The 23078-nt window shown below is 51.5% G+C and overlaps 8 protein-coding genes across 8 annotated transcripts; 4 read left to right on the top strand and 4 right to left on the bottom strand.

Annotated features, from left to right (window-relative positions):
• Nucleotides 1–2052: 2052 nt before the first annotated feature.
• A1O9_08195 (uncharacterized protein) lies at nucleotides 2053–3303 on the bottom strand (the record flags this gene model as incomplete). Its single annotated transcript, XM_013402581.1, has 1 exon — nucleotides 2053–3303. A coding segment is annotated over one exon (1251 nt), but the record flags the coding sequence as incomplete, so codon positions are not given.
• A 1283-nt stretch (nucleotides 3304–4586) lies between these two features.
• Nucleotides 4587–5493, top strand: A1O9_08194 (uncharacterized protein; the record flags this gene model as incomplete). Its single annotated transcript, XM_013402580.1, has 4 exons — nucleotides 4587–4712; nucleotides 4774–5049; nucleotides 5101–5370; nucleotides 5437–5493. 4 exons carry the CDS (start codon nucleotides 4587–4589, stop codon nucleotides 5491–5493), a joined length of 729 nt encoding a protein of 242 aa, XP_013258034.1.
• A 1105-nt stretch (nucleotides 5494–6598) lies between these two features.
• A1O9_08193 (uncharacterized protein) lies at nucleotides 6599–9232 on the bottom strand (the record flags this gene model as incomplete). The annotated part of the gene is made up of 1 exon (XM_013402579.1): nucleotides 6599–9232. One exon carries the CDS (start codon nucleotides 9230–9232, stop codon nucleotides 6599–6601), a length of 2634 nt encoding a protein of 877 aa, XP_013258033.1.
• A 558-nt stretch (nucleotides 9233–9790) lies between these two features.
• On the top strand, nucleotides 9791–10252 carry A1O9_08192 (uncharacterized protein; the record flags this gene model as incomplete). The annotated part of the gene is made up of 2 exons (XM_013402578.1): nucleotides 9791–9954; nucleotides 10018–10252. 2 exons carry the CDS (start codon nucleotides 9791–9793, stop codon nucleotides 10250–10252), a joined length of 399 nt encoding a protein of 132 aa, XP_013258032.1.
• A 483-nt stretch (nucleotides 10253–10735) lies between these two features.
• On the bottom strand, nucleotides 10736–14248 carry A1O9_08191 (uncharacterized protein; the record flags this gene model as incomplete). The annotated part of the gene is made up of 2 exons (XM_013402577.1): nucleotides 10736–12114; nucleotides 12172–14248. The coding sequence occupies 2 exons, from the start codon at nucleotides 14246–14248 to the stop codon at nucleotides 10736–10738; spliced, it is 3456 nt and encodes a 1151-aa protein (XP_013258031.1).
• An 801-nt stretch (nucleotides 14249–15049) lies between these two features.
• A1O9_08190 (small nuclear ribonucleoprotein D2) lies at nucleotides 15050–15785 on the top strand (the record flags this gene model as incomplete). The annotated part of the gene is made up of 2 exons (XM_013402576.1): nucleotides 15050–15237; nucleotides 15497–15785. The coding sequence occupies 2 exons, from the start codon at nucleotides 15050–15052 to the stop codon at nucleotides 15783–15785; spliced, it is 477 nt and encodes a 158-aa protein (XP_013258030.1).
• Nucleotides 15786–16191: 406 nt separating this feature from the next.
• Nucleotides 16192–17973, bottom strand: A1O9_08189 (dihydroxyacetone kinase; the record flags this gene model as incomplete). The annotated part of the gene is made up of 1 exon (XM_013402575.1): nucleotides 16192–17973. One exon carries the CDS (start codon nucleotides 17971–17973, stop codon nucleotides 16192–16194), a length of 1782 nt encoding a protein of 593 aa, XP_013258029.1.
• Nucleotides 17974–20361: 2388 nt separating this feature from the next.
• Nucleotides 20362–21895, top strand: A1O9_08188 (uncharacterized protein; the record flags this gene model as incomplete). Its single annotated transcript, XM_013402574.1, has 3 exons — nucleotides 20362–21472; nucleotides 21532–21633; nucleotides 21690–21895. The coding sequence occupies 3 exons, from the start codon at nucleotides 20362–20364 to the stop codon at nucleotides 21893–21895; spliced, it is 1419 nt and encodes a 472-aa protein (XP_013258028.1).
• Between the last annotated feature and the right edge of the window lie 1183 nt (nucleotides 21896–23078).

Below are 23078 nucleotides of genomic sequence, written 5' to 3'. Positions count from 1 at the left end.
GTCGACGGACTCGCCACACCTGAAGAAGGAGGAGGTTCTAAAACTCGTACAGTAGACCGTCAAGCCACAGCTTGGGCTTGACTTGACTTGACGTCAATCAACCACGGACATTCCCACGGGCGGTGGGGTAGGGCGGTGGGCGGGCTTCTCGAGGACACCTATCCAGTTGCTTTAGGACGACTGGTGGTCAACTTTGCATCTAGAGAGCGAGCGAGCGAGAGAGAGAGAGAGAGAGAGAGAGAGAGAGAGCTGGCTTACATAAGTCTGGACTGATCGGCACAGGTTTCACCGTGAAAAGCGCATTGCTCCTTGTACATGTAATACTAGTGCACACATGGGGTGGGCGGCTCACCCATCCATCCCCTCCTGGCAGCCTCCCATTTTTCCCACCCGCAGAGCCAGGCACATGCCGTCATATCAACGCCGGCCACGGAGTCGAGCAAGACCTGTACAATCCTTGGCTTCAACATGCATACCCTTCAAGAACGTCCGGGTTTCGAAGTAATGTGCACCAACTAGCATCCATCTCTCAGGTACGAGTAGGTAGGTGGCTATGACCCAACGAGCCCCGAGCCCCGAGCCCCGAGCCCCCCTCCACCACGCTTGACCCAATTCACGTTTCTGGAAGATCGACTTGTGTTACGAGTACTGGGGCCCATCAGCCGACGGGGCTCCCCATGCTAGATAGAGCATCATGAGCTTAACCAGACTTCCCACCTCCGAACGTCTGCGAGCCTCCGACCGAACTACTCGTACTATGTACTACTATCTATGCGAACGCTAGCTAACTAGCTAGCTAGCTAGCAAGTAAGGAAGGTTCCACTCAACGCAGAGCCTCCGCGTCCACGCAGCAGCGACGATCTCGGCGCCGATCAAATGATTTTCCTCTTCCGCTGCCAGAAATCACGCAGACGCGCTTCCGCGTCTGGCTCTCGGTGCGGTCGACCGCACCGAGAGCAGTATGCACCATATCGGTTGCACCTGCTGGGTCCCTCATCCTCGCCCGCTCCATCCCCCCCTTTATATCTATCAGAGCCAGGTCGGCACATGTATGGCTCCGTCCCGGTGGACAAGTTCAAGACCCGACGCCCAGCTGGCTGCCTCTCCCGAATCAAGAACCAACAATGCTCGTCATAGCAGACTACCATACCGGCCATATCTTCTTGCATCATATGTAGATGCATGGATGACATGCGCTGCGGTAACTTCCGGCCCCACGCGGAGACCTGATGTTTTGGTCTCATGCTGATGATGAGCTGGTACATACTGCAGGGGGAATATCCGTTTCAAATTTCTGGCTGCTTGTAATTATATTTTCTTCTACGGCATCCGCTTCCGGAGGGTGGAGTCGCTAGAGTCTTTCTTTCTTGGAAGCCTTTTCTGCAGAGGAAAGGCTCTCCGACTTCTGATCGGATTCTCTACTATGAATTCTGAGAGCGGGCGGGACGAGCTGGACGCAATTATAGGTTTGGACTTGGGACGTAGACTTGGACTTAGACTTGTGATGAAACAATTACAATTACAATTACATCCTGGCTCAAATCCCCTTGCACTGGAGGCAGTCATTGAACGCCTGGAAGATTGTGCTGCAACTCTTTTTTGATTCTGTGGCAGATTGCAGACAGAATCCGAAATACAGAAGGAGGCCCTCTACCCATCCTTCACCTACTAGATGTTTCACTTTGGTAACTTCCCATGCTCCAACACCATGCTCATTGGTATTAATTAACGACCATCCCACCAGCCACTGACTTCCTGTAACTTGATCTTGCTAGTGTGAATATCGACGAAAAGTGTAGGTCTAGCTCTCTGGCATCTGACATCACTCTTGCTACGGTTGGCAGCATTCTTTCCATTCATGATGCACCCCGACCTTGGTGAGAACTCCCGCATCCTACTCCCTGCCTCCATGGTCTGATATATTGTTCAACCATGTTGATATCAAGTCATAGAATGAAGACGTGCATATATGTCCCATATCTCTAAATCCATGCGACCATGAGCATCTTGAAGGGGCGAATGGACCACTTCGTCGATAGGATCAAAGACGGCGCTTGGTGTATGAGGCAGTGGAGTGTTGGAGGCGAGCATCAACATAACTGAATCTTGTAAGGCGCTGGTGTCGACAAGTTGACCATGGGTTTCGATGAAAGATGGGGTGAGACGAGATCTTGGACGTCCAAAGATGTGAGAGTGTGAATGACGTGAACCTGCCGCACTGTCTTGAGCCAGCATCTCATTCTCATTCCCATTCTCTCTGGCGCTCTCTCCCTTGGTAGAATCCTCGCTGCGAGCGCGGGCCAAAGCATTCCTGACGGTCTGGCGAAAGCCGCTTCGCTTCCTAATTGAACTTTTGTCTATTGCAGCTATTTCGGCTCTGAGAGTTGAAATTTCTTCGTCCAGGTTGTCTAGGGTGCGGAGGGTAGCGGCAGACTGTACAGCACTTTTGCTGAGACGAGAGTAGAAATGGTCCAGGGTGGCCGAAAGTTGGATATGGGACGGGACCTGGACCTTGGCCAGGACACTGGCGTCGGATATGGGACGATTCTCGAGCTCCCAGCTCGGAGGTACCTTGACTGGGCTGTTCAAAACGGCGTTGAGAGATTGGAAGGTTCGATCACGACAAGTAGGTCGGCAGGTCGGGCATATCTTGAAGGAGCAGGCCTTTGGCGCAGCAACGGGGTTGGGGAAGGCGAGGTGAGATTGAGTAAGAGAGGGTGAGGTAGGGTCCGGAGGTGGCATGGTAGGTTCGGACAACCACACCTTCTGCAGCTCATTCCAGTCATAGGCCTTTCGGATCTCTTCATCGAGGGAGGCAGTGGAGGTGGTGGAGAAGGTGGTACTTTTGGGCAGGGTGGAAGGAATGCCGTATTTTGAGGAAGTGGAAGACGATGCTGAGGAGTTGGTGGTGGCAGTGGAAGCTGTTGCAGGTCTAGGTTCTTGGGCGAGAATGATATCACGAACCTTTTCCTTCTGTTGAATTAAGATCTTGATCTGTTCATCGGTGTATTGACCGTCGGCAATGGCCTTGATGATGGGCGGAGAAAGAGTGTGCAAGGCAACATCCTGGAAGGGCGATTTATCAGCAAGGGCATGGGAGCCATTGATAAAATCGGTAGCAGGAAGAAAGCCGTCCGAGTCTTGAGTACAGCGGTATAGCCAGCCAATATTGGCGTGTCTGTGGCAGAGGCAGCACTTGAGGGATCCCCACTGATCAAAAAGTCGAGTGGCTGTCACATGAGTGCAGAGATTTCGCCTCTCAGGATTGAGGGCCCTGCGGAAATGCATTACTGGGGGTGTGGGTGATGGTGATGATGAGTCGGGCATGAATGGCTGCGTGGTGCAGGAATCGGTGGAGTGCAAGGAATAGAGGAACAGAGGAGGATGAGGGTCAGGGCAAAGGGAAGGAGCGGTGACCATCAGAAGGTAAAGGCAGGTGCAGTGCAAGAGCGTGCAAGACAGTTCGCAACAGAAAGAGCAAAGGAGGCAGCAGGAGCAGGGTTGACTGATCATGGTATTCCACTTCACCTCACTTCACCTCACCTCACCTCACCTCACTTCTCTTCTACCTACCCTCTCATCGACTCAACTGCGAGCACTCAGGTGTTGCATTGCCATTCTCGACCTCGCCGTCCAGTGCATCGTCGACAGCAGTTGTAGCAGCCATGATACACAGACACAGACAACAGCGTCGGATTTTGTGGTTTTTGCTCCTGAGCATTTCGTCGTTGCCGCAACCAACAGCAGACGCGAATCTTGGGGTCATGGGCACTCTTCCCGCACATGGTATTCACCAATCCTTTCGGTGGTTGGGTGCGGCTGCTACTCACACAAGGAAGAGGTACTGCATACCATATCATTTAGCCAAGTGCAGAAAATGAAAAGGAGGTCCAGATGCGACTCAAGCCAGGTGTTTGTGTTGTTTACTCCTTGGCAGCCCCACGCGGCATGATTGGCTCCCACATGGCCTCGTGCCTCGTATCTGGCAAAGGTGGACTGGCCGCCCAACCACCAGTCCACCACACTTCTCAGGCCGTGTCGTGTCGGAGTGTCGGCGTCGATGCACCCTTGATGGGTGACCAGTGACCTCCCACCCCCCCCCGAAACTCTCACCAGCAACCGGCAACTACGCCTCAAATCATCACTCTGGGCCGGAATTGCTTCTACGTGCATACACCACGTATGTGTGTTGCGCTTCTCTTCCACCGTCTCCCACGCCATCCATCAACTTACAAGTTTCAAGGCTGTTCTCATCTCCTGGGTCATCGCACAACTCTACAGATCGCTGCAGAGCTCTTCTAGAGGTACGTTATCGTCCGCTACCCACAGTCCATCTCCCCACACCTCGACCTTGTCCCTGTCCGTCTTACTTGCACTGGAACATCGGAACGAGCCTCGGTACTTGGTCTTTTGTCAACAACCGCAGCTGCACGATCCAGAATCTGCATTATTCTTCCACTCAGTCCTGTTATCATCACCTCAACGCCTTCACACTGACTCTTTGCATTAGCTGCATACTCTCAACTGCCTTCAGTTTCGCCGCTGGCCTGCTCTATTCCTCGCGCCTCGCACGCGCCGCACCCGCCATGTCTGTCAAGTTCGAAAAGGAACAGATCAGGACCACTGCGCCTGTGGTTGGGAGAGATGAAACCACCGCCCACAAGATTGGTGAGGCTCTGACCGGTGGAAAACAACAGAATGGCTACCTTGCAGTATGTCAATCCTGAGTACACCCCTCCACAAACAGCGACCCATCCTAATCGCGCCCTACAGGCATATCTCAAGCAGCTTCAGTCAAACCCACTACGGACCAAGATGTTGACGTCCGGTTCCCTGTCTGCCTTACAGGAACTCCTGGCTTCCTGGCTCGCCCATGACCGTAGCAAACATGGTCATTACTTCAGCTCCAGGATACCCAAGATGGCCATCTATGGTGCTTTTATCAGTGCCCCAATGGGCCATGCCCTCATTGGCATGCTACAATGGGTCTTTGCCGGAAGAACTAGCCTCAAAGCCAAGATCCTTCAGATCATCGCCAGTAACTTGGTGGTATGTACTTCCCGTTCCTCCCCAATCACTCCACTAATCAATCAATCTCAGATCGCACCTATTCAAAACTCGGTCTATCTGACATCCATGGCTGTCATCGCTGGTGCTCGCACGTGGCACCAGGTGCGTGCCACTGTCAAGGCCGGCTTCTGGCCTGTCATGAAAGTCAGCTGGATCACCTCCCCATTGGCTCTGGCCTTTGCACAGAAATTCCTCCCAGAGCAAACCTGGGTTCCCTTCTTCAACATTGTTGCCTTCACCATCGGCACCTACATCAACACTCACACCAAGAAGAAGAGGCTGGCAGCCCTACGAAAGAGAGTGAGTCCCTCCCCCCGTGCCCCTTCGATTGACCTATCAACAACATCTTACTAACGACCTCAACAGCATTATGGCAGCAGCGATGGCAGGAGCCAATCTGGCCGCCCGGATGAGAGATACTAGGAGGAAGCTTTTGCGTGCGAATCAACTGGGACAACCTATTCGGGGTTCGAGGTTGATTACGACCCTCCGTTTGTACCTCCCCACTACCGGACTTTTGGATCTTGCAATAGAACAAAAAGAGACGCGGCTGCTCTCTGGCTTATTCGACGGGTTCCCTCAGTGCACTTCTGGTTTGGATTTTAATGCTCGTTTATGATGCCGCCAGGTCCGCTCCAACGGGGCTCACCTGTAATGCATGCACTGGTACTTATCTAGTTCACTATCCCATCACACATATCCAGCTAGTATTTACTTGGTAGGTAGAATTCTATGAAGCGAATGAAAGGATGAACCTTAGGAAATACATACGTATGTATTTTCCCTATATCGATCGGTAGCGTTGCCTGAAAACCCGACTGTAGGCCCAGTGATGGTTTCTTTGTTTTCTCGGCATTCTTCTTACTCGTCACAATTTCCATCCATGTATGCGTGCCGAGAGCGCTGCAAATCTACTCTACCCACTCTATACCTCTGCTCTGAGCCCTTCCTATCTCAGTCAGCAGTAAAGGGATCTAATTATTCTCCACATCCTCACGCCGGCTTTGGGCATTTGGACGGATTCAGGTCTCGTCGCCCCAATAACTGCGTGTCCGGTTCAACGCTCTGGGACGGCCGTGAAGATATTCTCTGCACATTTGGCACTGGGCGGCGCAATCACAGCATAATAGTGTGTCCGGTAGCAGAGCGGCTCCAAGTAGGTACCTGGGCTATTGTGGAAATCCAAACATTGACCGGCAAAGAAGGTCCGAAAAGAAGGCTGGAAGGAAGAATAAGGGGTAAATTGCTGCTACTCCTGTGAATTGGGAGGTGGGTTCGTGGGGCGGAGGCGGAGGCGGGCGCTGGAGATGGGAATGCTGCTGCCTTGTCTCTGCTGTGCCTCTTGTTGCGTGGAGCAAATGTGAGAGACGTGATCAAGCGACGTAGGAGTACGTGTTCCCTTCGTCCCGCTCCATGTAGTCTTTCTCGATCAACCTGTCGAGAGAACGCGTTAGTAAAACAGCACTTACTCGGAGGAGAGCTTGGACCGCGACATGAGACACTTGGGGGTGTAGGGTGTAGTGTGTACTTACTTCTCGATGTTTCGCTTGATATCGGCCTGATCAAGTACACCCCTTGACATCGTGGCCTTGATGACCTCAACGATGAGGTCGTTGTGGCCGATGGTCTTCTTGCTCTTCATGATGCGCACGATTGCCGCCTGGGTTTCGTAATGCCGGTCGGCCGCCACGCGTTGATGCGTTTCCTTGTTCTCTTCCTTGGTCTCCTTCAACTGGATCTGATTGATTTTGATGCGCATCTTGGGGTCGTGGAAGGATGTCGCGAATGTGAAGGTGTCGGTCTCGTTGACCTCGCGGCCCTTGGGATGTTTACGGAGGACTTGGTACTTGGCACATGCAAGGGACTGGAGGGTGCGCTTGAGCTCGGCATCCACGAGACCGGATGAGCCCTTGATCTCAGTGTACGTCAGGTGCTTGTCAGCTGGGATGTCGTTGAATAGAAGGAGCACAATGGCTTGAAACGCAGATACTACAAGCTCTTTGTTGCCTCTGGGGAATTTGGCTCGGAGCTGGCAGTGTGCAAGACTGTGCTTCCACGTCAGTTTCCGACCGCTGTGTTTCGACTTGTAGTGGTTCTCAAAATCGGACATCACTTTAGCAATCGCGGCTGGGATATTGACCATGACGTCCGGATACGTAGGCCAGGCAGAGGCTGAAAGGACATTGACTGAAAGATCTGGGATGGACTTGGTGCCTCGATCGTCCAGGAGCTGACTATAGGATATCATATCCTCACGTGCTAGATTCATGTCTTTGAACATGGACTCCAGGTTATGGGTAAAAGAGGCCCCACATTCATTCTTAAGGCGCGTGAGCATGTTTCGTTCGGCGTCAAATGAAGCACTGCGGCCCATCAGTAAGCGACGGGCCAGGTCTTTCTTGTAAAATGCCTCGAACACAGCTTTGCCATGAACAAAACGGAACAGGTCCAACGCATTTGAGAGGTGCTGATTGATCTCAGCATCTTCATCTGCAGGCCCATCATCAAAATCATGCTCTTCTTCGGGTTTGGATGGGTCTCCTCGTTGCGTCTGAAGTCGTGGGACCGCTTTGACACCTCCTTTGAGCAGGAGATCGACGTGTTTGGCTATCATTTCACCCGGCTTCGCATTGTCTGTATCCCAGTTTGATTGAGTCTTCTTCGTTCTGTTGATGAACAACTCGAATGACTTGTGCAAACCATTTCCAATCTTCTCGTTGCCGTGGAAGGAATGCTGCAGAAAACGATCAAGTCGACGCTTAAACTCGAGCAGTCTGATGACCATTTCGGACTCTTTCCTTTCGTCGAATACGATCAGACTTCCCTCCGTCTCGACATAGTTGCTGAAGCTGGGACCCACTCGCTCCCCATGGTCCTTACGTTGAAGGAGAGTGTATACCCGCTCCAGTTCGTCGTATTTGTCGTCTTCGAGAAGATCCTGGATACTATCTTGGCTTGTGAGAGTCTCGAGCTCCTCATCCACTAGGACGGTATCAAAAAGATCGGAAATCTGGGCCCTCGTACTTCGATTCAGACTCAAAACGTCACATCTTGTCAGCTCCCGGACCAAAAGCTCAGTGCAGGCGTTGGCATATTCCCCAAGGTTATGCTTGTGTGATTCCGTGTCCCGCCATAATCGGAAGTACCCATCAGTGGATGTTTGGAATAGAGGTTCGAAATCAGTGGTATATATACTCAGATGATGCAATACATCGATCGATTGGCGGAGAAGGGCGGAGTCCTTCTCGCTTAGTTGTCTCTTTCGATCAGAATCAATAAGCGTCACCACTCCCGATAATACCTTAGGCTTAATGATAGAATCTTCAAAAACCACGGATCGAAACGAAATTAGCCCTGTCTGGATAATGCTCGGGTTCTCCTGGGATCGTAACAGATATGTTTGATCGAGGTAGTAGAAAATTTGACGAACAGTGAGTAACTGCTTCTGCCAGACTGACCATGCCTTGACAAATTGGCTCAGGACTTCGACATCTGACGAGTTGGCCTCATCTCGATGGATTCCGTCTCTAATCGTGTTCGCTAGGTGCACCTCGCATTTCTGCTTCAATTTCTGATACAACTCGGTGGCTTTACCCTGCCGACAGACGTTCTCAGCACCCTTGTACAATTCTTCCAGCGAGTATTGTTCCTTGGCGTTTCCGAAGATAGCATTGAGGGCCTTATCCTCCTTGGTCCATATTGAATCAAAGTAGTGGTGAGGGTCCATTCGAGGGACCGTTCTCAGATTCTTCACAGCCAGTTTCTTGGGTCCTGTATGCGGATTGAAGGTCGATGCCCGTGGCGTAGAGAAGGAGGCTTTTCTCTTTTGTGACTCTAGAGAGGACGTCAGGTCAATGACTGTATTAGCTGTAGATTTCTTCGATGTGAATGAGTACATGTCGGCATAGGATGCCTCCGTGGGCTGCGCGATGGGAGTGTCCATTCTGCTAGAAGACTTCCTCTCCTTCGCTACACCTCTTCCTGACAGAGGGCTGTCCTCTGAATTAGTTGACTGACCGGAGGAGAGCAAGTCCTTGATGGAGGGACGAGGCTTCTTCGAGTCGGTGGAGGGCTCCGAGTCGTTGTCTCTCAGCTTTCGCTTTCCAGACAAATTGGACGTGTTTGCAGGGTCTGGGGTTTTCCCTTTGCGTGCTTTAGTCATCTAGAGTTCTAGTTAGTTGACAGAAAAGGTATTGGCTGGACAACTCAAACGCCAGAAGACCGACCATGAAAGACAAGGCCAACTGCGGTAGTGGTTCGATGAGCGGCTGGTATATGACGAATCGACTGAATAGTCGATTACCGACGTAGTTCCTTAGCGCCGGCGATTAGAGGCGGAGATATCCTTCAACCTATATTCGTACAAAAAGCCTGCTGCTTTGAAGCATGTGACTTCGTGTGGTTCAAGATAGTCCCACGAGATATCTGTGTCGGTGCCGTAACTGCCTTGGGCTTGAGACTGCGAAATGTGAGTTGATATGTGAAAGCATGCCACTGTGACAGAAAACTGCTGGGTCTCTCCAATATGGAAAAGCGTCTTGTTGACATCACAGGCCTGCCACTTTTAAAGAGCTCCCGCTGTTTTAAGCCGCCTGAGACGTGGACTGCGGCCACTTAACGCGGTCAGTCGCGTTCTTTCCCACCCGTGTTTGCAGGCACCACGACCAAAGTACCACACAACTTCAGTCTCGAGAAATCGGTAGCGAACCGCATTCCCAAGATGAATTCCATGGCCACGCCACGTGTCCTGCCTGCGCACCTTCATGCGTTTGCTCCAGGTAGACCACATGGTACAGTCCGAATGCTAGGTGTGATCACCACCGTTAGCGGTGATCAGGCGACTTTGACCTGTGGGGAGGATGCCGTGACTGTGTTACTCAACAGGTACGACTGATGAGTTGCTTTCCACCCCTCTTGGTGCCCTCGAATACTCACTGTCTGCCCCAGAGATTCTCACCTGTCCGTCCACTCGCTATACGAGATCGTGGGGAAAGTAGTCAACCTGGATGGTGGCGAAGGTTTGGGACTGCGTGTTCTGAGCAGCACTGAATGGCCGAGGAACGAGAGGGATGAGCTTCCGGATATGAAGTTATTCGAGGCCGTAGTTGATGCTACACATAGGCACAAGAGCATCTTTTATGAGGGCGATGGCGGCGAAAGTGGTAGGGATGGAGGATATTGAATCGTACAGATAGATTGACGAGACCGATATCATGAAGCATCACGTCTGGACTGGCTATGTAAGAGTGTGTCTTGTCGGACATAACTGTGAACCATTAAACCACACAGAAGGAAGGATCACCCCAACCGTGAAAAGGCACACCGACAATGTTAAGTTTTCCGAGTGGAGAGAAACACGATTGTGTACACGTTCACTGCTGCCAAAGGGCACGGCATTCGAAATAACACAAGAATGTTTGTCCTATGATCTAAAGGCCTTTCTTCTATCAGGACGTGTAGACACGGCTGTGGCCTCTTGTGCTAGCCTAAAAGCTCAACCTAGTGCAATATTAATACAACAAACAGGCACTATACGCCCTTTATGTTCGTTCTTCGTAACTTCTGATGCCGATCTTCTGTGTTGTCGTGGTGAGGGTGCTCAAATGCACCGAGTTTTTACATGAATTAGACTGAATGCTGTTCATGGCACACCCTCGCTTCTTGCTCATGCCACTTGCTTTCGAGGACTCCTTCGAGGTTGAACAGCTGTAGGTTTGGAAGCCGATGTCGCTTCTGAATCATGAAAAGTTGATGCTTGGCCTTGATCTGTCGCATTTGTGTCTATCATTTCATCCCACATCCTAGAGATGTCTTCTCCATCCACATCAAAGTAAGTGAACAATCCAGGAGGAGGCGAACTAGGCAGCGTTGAGTTGGCCAGAAAAGGTTCGTTGAATTCGCTATTCAGCTGATCAGTCGTCATCTCGGAAAGGTTGAAATTCAGGAGCTGATCGCTTGATATCGGTGATGAGTTCTTTAACGATGGCAAATCTGGAAAATCGAAATTAATTGCTTTGTTCGGCGTGTTTTTCTTTGATGTAGCTTGACCATCTCTCGGTAAAGTCACTGACACAGGAACATCACTAGTCAAGGCGTCATGAATGGATCGTGAGAAAGGCGTCATCTGATGCACGTCCTTATGTGACGAACCAAGCAATGCATTAAGAACAGCTTGTTGATTGGTGTGCTTCACTTTCGGCGTGCGGAATATTGGTAATAATTCTGCATTGGGTGAGAGGTCTGCTCCGAATTGGCGAGATGGTGTTTGGGAAGGAGTCTTCAACAATAATCTTTCTGATCGTCTTTTGGGAGTGGGTGTCATGGGTGGTAGTTCCAGATCGCCGGGACCTTCCTCGAACAAATGGTCGATACTCTCGTCCAAAATCTGAAGAGCCGGAGCAGCATTTTCCTTTCCATCAACAGTAACCTCCACAGCGGCACCTTGATGTGCGAAACAGTCTCGTGTCTTGTTAAGTCTCGGGCTTCTGCGTACAAAGGCTGGCAGATGGATAGGGTTTCCCTGCGAGGATGCTGCGGTTGGGCCGGGGTCAGATCTGACCTGAGTTTTTTCTGGAGATGGGAAGAGTTGTCTTCGCACAGATTTAGGAGTAAATCCTATCTGAATGGGGAGGGCTTCTGACCCGTGTGCCTGTCCTGGGCTGGATTGAACCTGACGTTCAGTTGCTCGCTGTTTGGTTCGCGCCTGCAAGCCTCGTGGCCCAGGATCTGCACTGCTGGCACGGTGGGAGTGTGGCATGTGAGGCAATTGTGGTTCCCCATCGTCTGGCATGTACTCCTCGTTGTTCGAGCTTTCATTTTCATTTTCGTCGCCATCTGCGGCTTCGTTCGAAGTGTCAGCTGGTGAAGAGTCATCGCTAACTGGAGTCTGAGCATCACTCTTGAAGTTAGCATTCCCATTAGCTTTCTTTGAAGTCTTTGATGGGTTGGGATTGCGTCTTCGCTTGCCCTTGGAGTGAGGTTCTTTCTTCTGCCACTTTTCCCGAGGGCGCGGGCATTTTTGTTTATGAAGCCATAAACCACAAGCTAATCAAACTAATGTCAGTCTCCATCTCGAACTTGTCATGTAGTTGAGGAACTTACGATTGCATAACGTGATTGCAAGCCAATTTTCGTCGTCGTCCCCTGTAAGCTTCTCAACCTTGTAGCCTCTAAATGATTTGACACTTCCATCGGCGTTATGAGTCAGGACTTCTTTGAAACAGCACTGGCCAGGATCCAGAGATGTTTCGACCTCGTCCCAAGGGCAGTGAAATGTCTTCGCGTACCCACGTCGCCATGCTGGAGTTTCGATTGAGCCACAGTTATCACAGAAGGGTGGCATTTCTCCATTGGCAATTGCATTCTCAAGTCTTGCTTTTGTTTGCTCCTTTCCCACCTTCTTCTTGGATGCTGCCTTTGCTCTAGCTTCTTCCAGGGATGGTGCTTCGGACATCAGAGCATCGCTATCTGGTGCCCAAGTCTGAGCTCTTTGAAGTGTTCTGGGAGCTGGATCACTCTTTGGAACTTGCGGGGGCAATGAGGATCTTGCGCGCTGCTGTTCCTCCATGATCTGACGGGCACGCGGAATTGGCGCTGGTGCTAATCTTGGTGAGGAAACAGAATTCGGTAACCCAGGGGTGTATGATTGCGCCCTCGCCAACGGTCGTTGATTTAGGGGAAGTGGTGGAGGCTCCATTTGTGGTTTTGGTTGCTGCGTCAGTGCATCCAGCGTGTCGTTACCTTCATCAAATACTGGTGGATAGGAGTCCCTGAGCTGATGCAGTTGAGGTTGTCCATTCATCTCGTGGGGCTTGCCTAAAACAAAATCGTCGAACTGTAGCATTGCATCGTCACCAAAGATATCGTCCAGCGTGCCACTCATAAAGCCAGAGTCATGGTTGGAGTTCATCATCGGGGGAAGGGCTGGGCTGGTAACAGCCGGTTGTTGAGGATCAGGCATGACAGGTGGTGAAGACGGGATATTGGCGGGGGTACTATCCACGCTTCTCAGACGAGCATCTTCTGGGGAGGTAACAGCAACATTGAGAAGTTGAGGTTGTTGGTTAATTTCAACCATTGGCGACGAGTCCCTAATTTGCGAACCATGGTTGAGGTTGCTGGGCGCATTCTTCCGGGGCCGACCTCGAGGTCTTCCTGATTTTGCAGCGGGAACTGGAGTTGGAGGTCTGACAGGCTCTTCTGTGGGCTGTCCTTGTTGCATAGCAGCTACAGTGGCAGGATTGATGGCGATGGGTCGGTGGAGTCGGACACTAGAGGCAGTACTTGCAGCTACTCGGAGCGAGTCAGGCTGTCTCTCGATGTTGAAGTTGGTCTTGGACGGCCAATCCACTTTCGACGTCTTTGCTCGTTTTCTCGCCGGACCGTCATCGGCGTTTTCGTCCCCGCTGTAATAGCCAGAATTGAAGGACTCACGTCGTGCCTGCGATGTTTGCCGCATACCGGACCTTGAAGCTGGTCTTGAGTTGGCGTTCCCGGGTACTCTGGGTGGTGCGTTGAAGTTCTGGGCGGCCGTCGGCGTAACGGGCCTACTACCTGAACCAGGATTTCCCATTTGCATGTTGTCTCCACTGAGCATCCGCTGCATAGCCTCCAAGCCGGATGTATCAACAGGAGAAGCTGACCTTGGCAGGGTTTGGGTAGCCATACCGTTCTGCCACTGAGGTCGACCGCCATCCTGAGAACTTATACTCCCAGACCGATATCGTTGAGGAAAGGCATTCACAGGCGTGAACCTAAGCTTTACCTCAAGTGTCTCTTGAGCATTCTTCGAAAAGAGGCCCAGGAGGTTTTTTGTAACTCTCCCGGTCACCATGGTATCATTGTCGCCTCCTTGACCTTGGGTCTGGCTGATGAGTGCCTTCGACAGCATGCCTTGTCCAACGAGGGGAGTATCTGGTTCGGAGTAATCGTATGCGTAAACGGTGTAATCGTTATCAGGATGGGTGGTGAGCTCTGGGCTCGCGGTTGTGACGGCTTCTAAGCATGTTCGAAGATCAATGACGCCGATCTGGCTGGTTTCATCGATAAAGGCAGTCTGAACTTCTAGTGGGTGTGGGTACCGAGCAAGATGATTATCTTTCTGTTCAATATCAAATGTGTAAAGAACCTTCAACCGGACTGTTCGAATCAAGACGCTTCCGTCAGGAGAAGTAGCCATGGTAGCGGTGTTTTGAGACGCGAATTGCTCAGACAATAGAAGTCTGACAGCTCGAGTTGTTAGATGGTCATAAGGAATATTTCATAACTAGTGTGGACCTGTGAAGGCTCGAAGAGGGTGGAGGGAAGGGAGAGTGGTGAATTCGAATCGTGTCTCGAGGACGAGCTGCTCAGACGGCGTGCTTTGGCGAGGTTGGTGGTTGGATTGAGGCAGGAAAACTCCAGAGCAATGCCTTTTTGAATTCTCCTTTCATGCACCTGCAAACAAAAAAGCACGAGGGTTTTTGTTGAACGGGCTACACAGAGACAGAAGAAGTGAGAGCCGATGAGCTGAGAGAAAGAATAGAATGAGTGGGAGGAACAAGGTACGGTAGCAAAGGACAATGGCCAGCTAGTTGGAGAAACGCGTTGCAGTTGGCGATTAGCCTCCCAATGCGCGTTGGCGGTAGGTGCGTGGGTTTGGTCGTTCGGTCGCGCCTGCAATGGCCAATGAGTGGGGATCGTCCGGCGATGATGCAAGGGCTCGGTGCTGGCCCAGGGCGCAGGTGCGACCAAGAGGCTGGAAGCTTTAGGCGGGCGGTGTCCAGCCGTTACCTCGGAATAATTACTGTAACTTGTGTTCGAGTCCCTGTCTGCGTGGCGTCCCAGATACCGAATGAGACGAGGAAAGTTTGCCGAGGATATTTGCTTGGCGAACGCATCAGACTTCTGGCCGCATGGTATCGAAAAGATTCAGTCATCCCTCTCTCACAATTCCAAACCCTTCTGGGAACCTGCTCGACTTAAGTATCTTTTCGCAAACATGGCAGACGCCTCCAAGATCCAGTACGTGTCCCTCCCGTCTCCCTACCCCGGCGCTATGACTCACTCCCCTGGTCAAGCTTATCTCCGTTCCATTCCTGCTTTACTGGTCGCGCTAAACACGAGATACAATCTGCTGACTTGGCTCTGTAACAGGGAGCTACTCAACAAGCCGAGGAACGAATTGACGTATGTTATTACCCCCCTCCCCTCGGGGTTGCAATATTTTGATGTTCCTACCCTGCCCCGTCCCCCGCCGCCACCCATACACCCCATTCCCGATCCACACTTTCCGCTCCGCCTTGGATTCCTCTCACCGACCCAACCTCGTGGTCACGGTTAATGCAGCAACGCTATTGCGCGCGCATCAATAGTCATCATTCTTTTAGCACTCCCGATCACTGTTTACACATTCCATCACAAAATACTAACACGCTTCCCACCGCAGCGAATATGAAGTCTCACTCCTCGAAGCGCATGAACTATCGACAGGGCCCCTCTCCATCCTTATGACCGCCACACGCACACACACACAAGTCTTGATTTCATGTCGGAACAATCGTAAGCTACTAGCGAGAGTAAAAGCCTTTGACCGCCACTGCAACATGGTGCTAGAGAATGTCAAGGAAATGTGGACCGAGAAAGGCAAAGGCAATGCAAAGGGCGTCAACAAGGATAGATTCATCAGCAAGATGTTCCTCCGGGGTGACAGTGTTATCCTGGTCTTGTTGAGTTGATCTTTGTCACCGTTGATGGAGATGATGAAATTCAGGTATGGAATATCGTGATCGCAATGGGAAGGAAGCCCTTGTCATAGCGAGCCCTCAACGACGGAGGAAGCAAAGACTTCGAATCCGTGGCGAGAAATCTCAATGTGCGAGCGCAGGCTAGGCAGAAGTCAGGCAGGAGGCGTACCAGCATCACACCAAAAAAGGTCCGGGCGCACGCAGCCTTCAGGGTTAAAAAATGGAGCTCATTAGGCAGGAAGAAGGCACACAAATCTGATACCCAGGATCAATGAAAATATTCGAATTTTTGTTGAAAATACCCCATTTGATGACGGCTGGTGCCTACATTCGGATCTTTCAGAGTATATCTCTCTTCTTTCCTACTAACCACTCTACACAATCCTTATATCCGACTCTACACACCTGAAGCCAGTCCGACCAGGAACTCCTGCAAACCCCACGCGCCAGGATCTGGGACTTTGCCAATCCACTCCTGCTCCGCTCCGACATAGACCGATCTTCCCAGACTGGCCTTGAGGTGCTTTGTCTTTTCTGCGCCTTCTCTGGCGGCATCGGCGGCTTTCTTAACGTCCCCAGTGCTGCCTAGGGTCTCGACGAAGGGAACCAGGGCATCCATTAACGTCCTGTCGCCAGGTGCGGCAGGCGTATATTTGCCGAGGGCCTTCAAACTGGACGACAGTGCCGCAGCCCAAACTTTGGCGTCAACTTCCTTCGAGGACCCGGTATCTTGCTCCCGCAGCCCGTGGGCAAGCGCGTTGAGGAAAATGGCGTAAATGGCTCCAGATGTGCCGTCCATGGTGTTCTCAACCACGTCAACGATCTTGTTGACAAACTCAACTGCGTCGGTAGGTTGGTCTCCAGACGCCAATTCCTTCCGGACCGCTTCAGCTCCTCTCTTGAGCCCAATACCGCAATCCCCGTCTCCAACAATGGTGTCATATTTAGTGACATCCGGCTCAGCAGCAATGACCTTTTCGAAGCCGGCATCGAGCGCACTTTGTGCCTTCTTTGGGTCGAGAGTAAGATTGCTGGCTTTGGCTTCTCCCGACGCTGCAGCATGACTGTCTGCAGTAGCGGTATTGTCTGCCTCCCAGGTCGCTGCCGAAATGGCAGCTGACCAGCCAACAGCCTCGGAGGGCGCGTCTAGCAGGTCAAGCATGGACTTACCACTGCCGAGTCCGGTGTCTTGGAGCCTAAGCAAAGACGCGGAGAAACCCATACCATTCAGTGATGTAAGGAATGATCCTGAGATGACACGGACAGGTATAATGTCCCAGTCCTCCTTGAGCTGCTTGTGAATCTCATTCAGAATACCTGCGATTTCGAGACATGACACGCCACCGAGGTTATTGATGAACAGCACACATTTGTCTCCCTTCTTGATGTCGACGAAATACCTGTCTTTATCGTTGGGATCGAGCATTTGCCCAAGGATGATCTTAATGAGTTCAGGCAGGGTTGCAGTGACGCGATGGCTACCAGGTTCGTTGTGGATCCCCATCCCGACCTCGATCTCTTCGCTTGGGATGTTTTCGTCAGAATTGGCATCGGGTATGGCGCGTCCGGGAACGTGGACATGCTCTAGGGAAGCTCCAACAGACACAATATTGCCTGCGACTTGTTTGGCAAGGTTGTATACTTCTTGAAGACTTCCACCTGCTTCTGCCAAAGCGCCGATGGACTTCAGCACTAATATGCCACCTCCAATACCTCTTCTTCCAACCTTCCCACCCTTCTCCCGCCCCACGCCTACGTCATCGCCAATGGTGAAGAACTCGGTGTCAATACCTGTAGCTTTCGCCTTCTCGGCGGCCATGCCAAAGTTCAGGACATCGCCAGTGTAGTTCATAGTGATGACGAGGACACCCTTCTCGGTGGGAACTCGTGTCAGAATGGCTCGTCGCACCTGTTCGGCAGAAGGCGAGGCGAAAATACTACCGGCAACACCGGCAGTGAGTAGGCCCTTGCCCACGAAGCCTGCGAATCCGGGCTCATGGCCAGAGCCACCACCAGAAATAATAGAGACCTTTGGGTTCTCTGTCACTTCTTTGGAAGGCCGGCGATACACGATCTTGTTCTGGGCATCGAAAGCCAGGGAAGGATTGGTGATGGTCAAGGAATTGAGGGCGGTGCTCACGAGGTGGACTGGGTCGGTGATGAAGTGTTTCGTCTGCATCTTGAAAGCGTGCTCGGTCCTGTTTGGGTCCTAGGAGGACACTGAAGGTATACAAATCGAAAGGGACACAAGCGAGAGGAGGAAAACAGTCAGGCCATCACCTGGGCGAAGGGGAGGGCAAAATCATATTCAAGTACCGTGTGAAATGCGGGGAATGCTGAACATGGGAAGCCAAACTGTGCAGTCATTAACTCATTATTGCCCAAGCCCCACACTCATTTTATCCGTGGCGTGTGCTTGGAGGGTTCCATTCTTTTCGGCCATTAACCCATTGGATTCAAGCGTGATGAGCTGAGATACGAATAGGTTCGTCTCTCTTGCGCCTTCTCGATGCACTTCGGTCGAGAAGTCCGAATTTGGGGTTTTGCTGCACAACCGCAGATGTTCCCTCTACTGGCAATTCATAGTCTGTTGGCCGGATTGTCTGTTTCTGGCAATCCCGGGGCCCCGGCACGTGACCAACGGTTGTGAGATCGGCTTGGTTGGTCGCAAAGTGCGAGCTTCATTGAATCTCTGACGTTGGGAAATGCATTTCGAAAGCTAGATCAAACATATTTCGCTTACACTCTTGGTGGGAATGGGTTTGTTCTGGTGCAACATCCTCGGCCCATCGGGCTTCAATACCGACGTGATGGCTCCGCCCAAATGAAAAGTCGAGACCATCGGTCGGTTTACTCCGTTCTGCCGCCGATGTCGCCGGAGTTGAGTTGGATCTCGACCCGTCTCAAGAATAAACGAAGTGATCGAACATACTCCGTAGAGCGAGCTGGCCACCACGGCGAGGGTCTGCTCCACGCGGGGTTGATGCCACGTTGAAGCAGGGCCCCTCCCCCAAGGCAGAGTGGGAGAAGCCCGTGGGGACGATATTTTATGTGAGGTTGCCCCCAATGAGGTACGTGGGGGCGAAGAAGACGTTGCCTTGGAACAACTACAGATCAGCCTGTTAAGACTCGTCTACTGTACTTCCAAGGTGCTTGTGTCAGAACGACACCATGGCCTTTCGGAGAGGAAGCCAGCCTTCTCCTACTCACGACACTGACTTAGGAAGGCAGCACTGAAACAGCCAGAGTGATAACAGCCTCCTCAACCCCACCTCCACGTTGCATACAAAGCTGTGTTCCCTCTAATGTCGAATAGTTCTCATGGGAACTGACAAAACGACCATATAATGGTCACACCTGCTTTACTGAACCATCGGACACCCTCTTCCAACAAGAGCAGGAAGGCAAAACTGCGTCGTGGGAATCCTTTCGCCATAAATTCGAGGCATGAAAATTGTTCGATGAAGAAGGATCACGATTGGATTTTGGAACATTCGAAATTGGGAGGGTGGACGAGAAGAAATACCCAACGGCCCCGGCGCCCGCCCCGGCTCCAAGTCCTGCTCCCGCTACACCTAGCAGGGAGGTTCCTGCGAAGATGTCAGCCTCCTACTGACGATTTGGCTGGCATGTCCCTTGATATTACCTGAAAGAGTACTTTTGAGAGTGTTTGCACAGATGTGTCTTTGAGATTGAGCCCTCCCTGATGCGTGACGGATCTATTGCGGTTTGCACGTTTGAGGCCGTGGCGGACGCTGGAAACAGCGCCGAACAAGCGAAAATGGGAGGTTTTCCTTCATTCTCACTCAATATTAGAAATCCAGTTGAGACTGGCACTCCAAACTCGACACAGTAACACCACTGACATCCAAACTATTATTTTGCCCAGAGTTGGATTTTAGTTAGCTGTCAGTTCGAAGTCCATAGCCGCCGAGCGGCAGGAATCATTCCGCTTTCCCACTCGGAATGACGAGGCTGCACACCAAGAGCTTCAGATTGTCATCAAACTGGTCGACTACTTGCCAGGACTTTTTGGGCTGGTAAAAGCGGCTCGGATGAGGCGACTCTTGGTATCTAACGCGTGAAAAGTAAGTTTAGGGAGATCGTCCTCCATTCCCGACAAGCTCGCTTGGAGAGGGATTGGGTCCGGGTATGGTTTGGAGATACCAAACCCGATCCCGAGAGTCTTGTATGGAGTACGACCCACAACAATTCTATAGTCCAAGATCCTAATATGGGTATACAGGTTCCATCATGGGCTTTGGTAGGCTTTGGTGTATGCACTAACTATCATTACCACCTTATCGTGGGGTATTGTATCCATCTCACCGTCACCGATCACCGATCACCGATCACCCCATGGGTAACCCCAGTTTGTCCAGCTTCTCGTTTTTGGTCGTGCACAACTGATAAATGGACATATAATCCTGGCTCCCACATGGCGAGTGTCTCCAACTCTCCTTCTCTCATCCCCCTTCTCCTCAATGGTGCTGACATAAAAAGCCCCTTTCAAGCCTCGTCTTATCATCTGTCGGAGAAGCGCGTTGACGGGGCCCATAGGGACAGCATGTCGTCTACCAAGGATGAGAAGCTTGACCAAGTGGAAATAGCACCGGCAGTGGAAGACGCCCACGATACCAAATTCGAAAAACGAGTCTTGAAGAAGATCGACCTTCGTCTCCTCCCGATTCTCGGCGCTCTCTATACCATTGCATTGGTGGATCGAAGCAATATCTCCGTTGCCAGAATCTCAGGTCTCGATGAGGACGTTGGCCTCAAGCAGGGAAACCGTGCATCGATAGTACTCCTCGTCTTCTTCATCGGCTACATCATCTTCGAGATACCCTCGAACATTGTCATCCACAAAATTGGCGCGGCAAACTGGTTGGCGTTCATCGCGTTTGCTTGGGGGTTGGTCTCCTTGGGCATCGGATTTCTCAACAATTGGATTGGACTTGCTATCTGTCGAGCAATTCTTGGTGTCTTGGAGGCTGGGTTTTTCCCAGGCTGCGTCTACCTGGTCAGTTCGTGGTATCGACGATATGAGGTGCAGAAGCGACTAGCAGGCTTCTTTCTCACAGCGTCGGCGCTATCGGCCTTCGCCAATATCTTTGCATACGGTTTGATCCAGATTGCCCAGACGACCGAGTATAAGGGATGGAGATGGATCTTCATCATCGAGGGTGCCATCACCTGCGTTGCTGCGATTGCCGCATGGTTCGTCATTGTCGACTTCCCTGACTCCAATCGGAACAAGTTTCTCTCGCCGAAGGAAAAGGAGTTTGTCAAGTCGAGACTAGCCGCCGATCGAGGCACTGAAGAGCGACAGAAGGTTACGTGGTCGATTCTTTTCAGAACAGCAGCCGATTGGAAAGTCTGGGCGTTCTCTCTCATGTACATGAGCGGTGCCGTTGGTGTCTATGCATTCTTGTTCTTCCTTCCAATTATTCTCCGAAGTGGTCTAGGGTATTCGCTTTCGATGTCCTTCGTCCTGTCAGCACCTCCTGCCTTGTTCTCGGTGATCGAGGCTTTCTTTATCTCATGGCTTGCCGATAAGACGAAAATGCGGGGCCCTTTTGTCGTTTTCCAAGGGATTGTTGGGATCGTTGGGCTGTGCATGACAGGTTTCCTTGATGCACCAACTCCTCGATACGTTGGCACTTTTCTGGGTGAAGCTGGTACGTATTCAAACCTGAACACGGCAGAAATCATGTGCAAAGGCTAACCAGACCGTTAGGCGTCAACGGGCTTGTAGTTTCAGTCCTAGCGTGGCAAGCGAACAATATTCGAGGGGATGCGAGAAGAGCCGTCGCTACAGCGATCTTGATCTCTGTTTCCGGTATGCCGAAACCCGTTCTCCCAGCAATGAAACAGATCTCACTGACAACTACCCAGGTATTGGAGGCATTTACTCGTCATTGGTCTTCCGCCAGCAAGACGCTCCAAATTACCTCCCTGGCATTATCGCAGTCATGGCAATTTGTGTGTCGACAGTTATTATCGCATCAATCATGATGCTGGCGCTCAGACGAGCGAACAAGCAGGCAGACGAGGGCAAGAGAATGATTGAGGGGCTTGAGGGATTCAGATATACCATCTGAAGATTCCAAAGGGGTTCTGTGGTCTCAGGAGACGTTGTCTTCCTTGAACCAGAAACTTTTCATGAGACAACCTGGGCGGGCTTTCCAAGTTCTCACAATCGATAAATGAATATGAAGTTTTTTGGACATATCGGGATCCACTCCCTAGTCCACCGCCGTCTTTGCCGAGAAATCCACGTGGCGTGAACTCACCAACTACATAGTGCATTAGATGAATGAGCGCGGAAGCCCTGGCTTGCTTACAAGGTAGTGCGCAACTGGGCAGATCTGCTCAGGATGACTGTCGGCTCAAAAGCATCTCCTGTGTACACCGTGAGACAAGAATCCCAAATATTCATGACGAAACAGTGAACTCTCGAATTCCATGATACGGTTTGATTGCCGGCTATGGGGGACTGAAACAGCGCTCGTGAGGCGCCCGCCAGTGCACGTAGAAGTACTGGTATGTCCTAGCCCTGCAGTAACTTGGAACAGGGACGGGGTAGAGCGTGCAACGTATCCAGGCGATCCAAGAATTGGAGGTCCACCACCAGGCAAATCAACAGCCGACAGCCTGCCTGATGCTCTAAGGAGATGGAACGGGAAGCAGAATGTCTGAGGGTGCGAGATTAGATACTGTCCACCGCGTCCATAGCCACCTCTGACCAACCAACCAACCAACCATAATCAATACTGGCATCCATACCCCAGAGGTCAACCCCAGCAACCACACCCGACCATCAGCCGTAACCGACGGACAAATCGGGTGTTAATTACCCTGGCCTTTGTCCAGGCCGTCCCGTCCGTCCTGAAAGCAATTAGCATTGACTAGTTGATGTTGATAGCAAGCCTTTCCGGACGGACAAATTTGACGGCCCTATCAGAGCACTAGGTACTTACGGGCGCCGAATGTGTGTGCGAGGTTCTTTTGTATCCATAGCTTTACTACATGGTAGCTACTTCATATACGCCCCTCGTCCCCAGCCTTCCACAGCCAGCTCAATCAACCTGTCTGATGGATGTATTGCAGCCGACCAGTTGCGAAGCTGCAGATATAAATGCCCCACCCGAAGTTCGAAGAAGGCCCAACGGACCGCACACACCACTTAGGCGCTATTCCTCCTAAATCTACTCTAAGAGACAAACATAGCACAGACGGGTCTTCTCTACGATGGCCAGCTGTTTGGAATGCGGTGCTTCTCGG

This window comes from Exophiala aquamarina (genome assembly GCF_000709125.1).
Source record: "Exophiala aquamarina CBS 119918 chromosome Unknown aczIA-supercont1.7, whole genome shotgun sequence".
NCBI classification, from domain to species: Eukaryota; Fungi; Ascomycota; class Eurotiomycetes; order Chaetothyriales; family Herpotrichiellaceae; genus Exophiala; species Exophiala aquamarina.
Note: the sequence above shows the minus strand (reverse complement) of the source record. Positions and strands in the feature narration are given on the sequence as shown.